Source organism: Diabrotica virgifera, chromosome 9 (assembly GCF_917563875.1).
Source record: "Diabrotica virgifera virgifera chromosome 9, PGI_DIABVI_V3a".
NCBI classification, from domain to species: domain Eukaryota; kingdom Metazoa; phylum Arthropoda; class Insecta; order Coleoptera; family Chrysomelidae; genus Diabrotica; species Diabrotica virgifera.
The window spans coordinates 76,516,380-76,522,379 of NC_065451.1; the positions used below are offsets into that span (position 1 = coordinate 76,516,380).

General features: G+C 32.0%; 1 protein-coding gene across 3 annotated transcripts in view; it reads left to right on the top strand.

Moving 5' to 3' along the window:
* Positions 1-2,250, top strand: part of LOC114341322 (hemicentin-2) — a 162,116-nt gene extending 159,866 nt beyond the window's left edge. For all 3 annotated transcript variants that reach the window (XM_028292114.2, XM_050662110.1, XM_050662109.1), the window contains one exon: positions 2,097-2,250. In XM_028292114.2, the coding sequence (XP_028147915.2) occupies positions 2,097-2,101 (5 nt within the window). In that variant the 3' untranslated portion in view covers positions 2,102-2,250. The remainder of the gene's footprint in view (positions 1-2,096) is intronic.
* The last annotated feature ends 3,750 nt before the right edge of the window (positions 2,251-6,000 follow it).

The following is a 6,000-nucleotide window of genomic DNA, read 5'->3' on the forward strand; positions in this document are numbered from 1 at the left end:
TGTTCTTTGCAAATGAATAAATGATATACTATAGTTTGGAATTTATGTAGTTTCTTAACCAAAATTGATCACGACGGATAACTAACAAATAACTGCGATTATGAATTGGATTTTAAGACGAAGAAATGATAAATATAATATACTACTTACTTGGAACACACAGACAAGCCGGATAATGGATTCTTTTTATGCAGAAAAGTTTGACTAATAATATATTTAATTTTGATTTAATAACAGTTCTGGAAATGGCTGGTGTTTTACTTACTTCTAGTTATATATTTTTCGTTCCCATTCTAATGTTGGATCCAATTCCGCCACTTAATAAATAAATGAGAATAAATCTCGGTGTGTGACGTGTCTGTCTTCAACGAGTTTTCTGACCAACTAACTCATTTCAACGTTAGCTTCGCTAACGTTGGCGTATCGCCCTCCTCTTCCCTGTTCGAACTTATGTTGCCGCACTTTAAATCGAGAGGTATAAGCGCAGTTAAGGGAATTCTTAAGGAGGTTTTAAGGGGATTTTAAGGAGAGCAGCATGATGAATGCTACAAGAAGTCCTAAGGGCATAAGCAATTTTTTGAAGATATACATCCCACGTTTGATGATTATCAGAGACATACATGGCCAACATTGTCTTCATAGTGCTCTCTGTGGGGTTAGCCCTAGGATGATAATTTGCACTAAACTTGATCTTACAACCACAGGCATCGGCAAGCTTTTTGAATTATGTACAACAGAATTGTGGCCCGTTGTCACTTATTGTTACCCTAGGAACACCAAACAGCAAAAATACATCATTCTCTAATTTCTTAACCACTGCATCACCAGTGGCTTTTCGAAGAACAAAACACAAATTTACTCAAATAATTGGTAACATTCAAAACAAAAGTATGATGATTCAATATTTCAAAAGTATGACCTTGCTTAGATCTCGGTGAAGGTCCAACTAAATCTATAGAGATTAACTCCCACGGACCATCTGATTTGGGATGGAGACCATTTTGTCCGTGGGGCGTTCTTGAGAAACCTTATACTCAGCACATATATGTTACAACGACGTATGAACTTAGCGACATCACTCCTCAGCTATGGCCAACAAAACCGTTCCGCAATCTTCGAATCTGTTTTGAACACTTCAACATGCCCTGCAGTGGGTGGTTCATGAAAATTCGAAATAATACGAGGCCTATCCTTTTTAGGTACTATCAGCTTCCAACAATCCGAAGATGGAGACAAAAGAAGGATATGGCGAAGCTACATATTTCCATAGCTTACCATCAGCCTCCCTCCAACTACAAAAATGTAAGGGATTATCTCGAACCCTCAACAACATTTTCTGATACCACTTATTAGAATCCAAACAAACAAAATCCGAAACAGCTTTAGTTTCCAAAGCATCAACAACGGGAACAGACCTAGATGACTAATCAGGAAAGACATTGTCTTATGAATACTCTTGAAATTAAACTTTTGAAGACGAACAGGCTAACATACCAAAGGACCATTTAAATCCTTCAGATTCTGAAGCGATAATAAACTGTTATGAGGCTAAGTGCCACACCTTCCAGATAACGACGCAATTTTTCAACGGCCTATAAAACCGCGAGACATTCACGCTCAGTTGTAGAATAATTACGTTCGTGACTAGGAATGGCAACGATGTATCGATAAATTAAATATATCGATATATTTTAAAATTTTATCGATATTTTTATATCGATATTCAACTTTTGATATATTAGAAAATATATCGATATTTGAGATTCAATGTATCACCCACACAGGATTAATATAACATGTTGACAAGATATATAATTTTAATAAAATCATATAATATAAAAAATATTCTTACCTTTTTGAGAGGATTAGTGTACTATATGCCGTACCCAGAAGCATCTGTTTGAACTACAAACGGCTTCGTGTAATCAAGACATCGCAACATAGGGGCAGCAAGTAAAAATTTCAATATCTACTAGATGGTACGCCTTTTCTAATGACTTCCCCCAGATATTGCAATAAAAAAATTGCGCCCAGTAATTTTTCGATTTTGAAATGCTTCGTTTCTAGAGGTGTAACGTACTTTCTTGTTGTTACAGATTGATAAGCCGAGACATGGTCAAACAATGTGGTAAACCGAAGAAAACATAGAATAGAAAAAGACAGCCAATATTTAATTGATTTTGTAAATTTTTCATCCATTAACTGTTCACTATTTTTTGTTCTAACAAAATTACATTTGATTTCACTAGTTTTTGTTTTTTGTGTTAATGTTACTCTAAGTTGTATACCTGTACATTTCTTTGTATTTCTCTCAGAACTGGCATTTTTTGTTGTTATATATTTTTTTTGAATTGTGTATATATTGTATTTTATGTATTATATAATAGTAGCTGAAGATATTGTGCCATTTTACATGATAGTCTAGGAAAAAAGGACACTTTAGATGAAAGTCGTTACAAGATTATGTCCAAAATATCAGCTACGAAACTGTTTTTTCTCCACGTTCATTTTTCTGATGCTATTCCAGTTAAAAAAGTTCTTTCTTTAAAAGGAACCCCAAAACAAATGGACTTAGATAAACCCTGATGGTACGTACCGTCAAAAACGAAATCAACTTTATAATTACAGCTAAAAATGTTCTAAAAAAAACCAAAAAGATGAAGAAAAACTGATCCTAAGCACGAAAACTTTACTAGAGGAAAGAATGCATCTAACAGATAAATACGGAACCAATCTAACAAAAATTAGAGAACTAAACAAACAAATCACAAAAAACATCAGAAAAGACATAAAAGACTACAACACCAGAGAGTTATCAAAAGTAATAGAAGAGAACAAAAGTTTAAAAGTCTTCTTAAGAAAACAGTCAATAGGAAAGAAAAACAGTTACAAAGAGAAAAACACAAAGGGCGAAAAAATACGACATAAACAGGAAATTCTACAAGCTGTAGGGTAGGACAATTTTACAGCGAACTCTACAACAAAACAGAATAAAATGTCCCCAATGATAACATGCTAAAGGTTCTAAACCAGGCCTGTGAAGACATAACAGATGTTACTGTAGAGGAAAAGCTCTCTTACAAATAAAAAACAATAAGTCACCTAACGATGATAGGGTTGTTGCTGAAGCCATAAAATTAGGAGGCGAGAAAATGATACAAACGCTTACCATACTTTTCACACACTGCTTTGAAAAAGGAACAACACCACCCCAATGACAAAATGCAGTGGTCATTCTAATTTTCAAAAAAGGAGATTTACAAATTTTGCAAACTATAGACCAATTGGACAGAAGACAGAAGAAAAAATAGAAAACAAAATAAACCGAAAATACTCGAGGCTAATGAAAAAAAGCCAACGCCAAAAAAACATCCATCTGTGTCTGCTGTTACTGGAAAATCAACCAAGCCGCAAAAGTCATCCACTACATCAAATCCTTCGTCTGAAGAAAAGAAAAAAATTAAAACCAAGTCAAACGAACAACATTAAATGTGTATACTAGTACATCTACATATGTAATGCAAATTGTGCGGAAATAATTAGTGTGTGTTAGTTAAAAAATGGATAACTATGTTAGAGACTACGAAGAAGAAAAAGTGGACACAAAATGTGTAAGTAGTGATAGTTTTAATAAGGATTACGCAGTGACGATAAAAAATGACTTAAAAATAATTCATTGTAATGTTAGCAGTATAGGTAAGAATTTTGATAATTTTTGTTTGTTTTTGTCAACTCTAAATGTAAACTTTGACATATTAGTTCTTACGGAGACATACATTCTAGATGATATTGATAAAACCCCATTTTTGTTAAAAAATTACGATTTATTATACATTTATCGTGATTTAAACAAAAATAATAATAAAACCAAAATATGTTTGAGCCCTATCTATAAATCACCGATAATGAACATAAATAGTTTTAATCAGGATTTGCATCAATACCTCATAAGTAAAAAACGAATATGCTTTTATATATTAGTTGGTGATATGAATATTAATTTGTTTGAGGATCTAGATCACACTGAAGAATACCAAAATTTCTAGCTTCTCAAAATTTATTGTCTTATATAAATAAAACAACTAGACCTAGAAGTCAAACTTGTATAGACCATTTCTTTATAAAAAGGCCTGCTGATTACACTAACATAAGTTCATTTGTATTTGAAAATAATACAACTTCAGATCATTATCCAATCGCAGTTTCCATCCCTACTCTAACTAAAACCAAAGAAAACAAAATAATAATAAAGAAGTACATCAACTACAAAAATCTAAAAAAAACAATTTGAAGCAGGAAAGATGGTTGGATATTTACAATGAGACAAATAAAAATGAAGCGGTACAACTTTTCATCGACAAAATTTTAAATTCAATAAACAAAAATACAATTATTTTAAAAAGAAATGATCTAAAAACTACTTTTAAAAAAGATTGGATGACAGAGGGACTTTTAAAGTCTGTACATGAAAAACATAGATTGTATGATCAGCTAATCCCAGATCCCTCAGATAACTCAGATAACTAAAAAAAACAACGATATACAGACTATAAAAATAAATTAAGAGTTTTGGATAAAACTGCAAAAAGAAATTATACAAAACAAAGAATTGAAAAAATAAGACCTCTTCTTCATCACTTTGGAATGTAATTAATTCATTGTGCGGAAAAATAAAAGGACATACAAAAATTTAATCGGTTAAAACCAAAACAGGAGAAATAATAACTGACAGAAAAGAAATTTCAAATGAATTTAATACACATTACAGTACATTAGGACAAACGTATGCACAAAAAATACCCATTTGCAATGACCAGATTGAGGAAATAGATAGGATAGAAAGCAGCATGTACTTGTATCTCGTTGACCAAAAAGAAGTGGTAAATGCAATACAATCTTTAAAAACAAAAAATCTCCTGGCTGTGATGGTCCCCTGACGGCAAATCAAACCTCTGTTTAAAACAGGAAATAAAGAAGACGTGATTAACTACAGACCAGTCTCTTTGTTGTCTGTTTTTTTCCAAAAAATTTTAAAAAATAGGTTAGTAAGTTTTTTGGATAGGTTTAGTATAGTATCGGATTGCCAATAAGGTCTTAGAGAAAGAAAATCGACAAAAGATGCTATTTTTGTAAACTAACATCACAAATATCAGAAGCTTTTGAGTCTAATAAACGTAGTTTATGCATATTCGTCGATCTCTCTAAGGAGTTTGACACGATATCTCACGAGATCTTGTTGAAAAAACTTAAGAAGTATGGTCTGAGAGGACGGGTTTTGACATTACTAAAAAATTACTTAACTGACAGAAAACAATTTGTAGAAATTGATGGTGTCAAAAGTGATCCTGAAGTAATTAATTATGGCGTAACGTAAGGGACCGTATTAGGCCCTCTACTTTTTACACTCTATGTTAATGACATGCTCAAACTAAAAACTGTTGAAAACATAATTAGATTTGCTGATGACACTGCAATTTTTTATAAGGCCGATAATTGGGAAGATCTTAAAATTATAGCAGATCAAGACTTTAAAATTATAAAATCATGGTTGCAAATAAACAAACTCACAATAAATTATGAAAAAACTAAATATATACTTTTTGCAATATATAAAAATTATCTGCCAACTTTTAGTTCATTAAAAATAAATAAAAAACAAATATTTAAAGCAGAGTACATAAAATATTTAGGAGTTATAATTGACAGGCACCTTAAATTGGACTAAAAAATATTATAAGAAAAATACGAAGACTGCTACCAAAATTCCGCTGTTTAAAAGAGTTTTTGGATGTTGAACAGCTTTAAATGCTTTACTTGTCTCTAGGACAATCTCATCTTGTATATGGGATTTAAGGATGGGGTGGAGTAGCTGATTGCCTTCTGGTGACCCTTCAAAATATGTACTCAGAAATGGTTTCTTAAACTAATATTATGGAAAACGAAGAACATATCCCTCAGACCAACTTTTTCATGAAACTCAGGTTCTTGATGTTCGGCAAT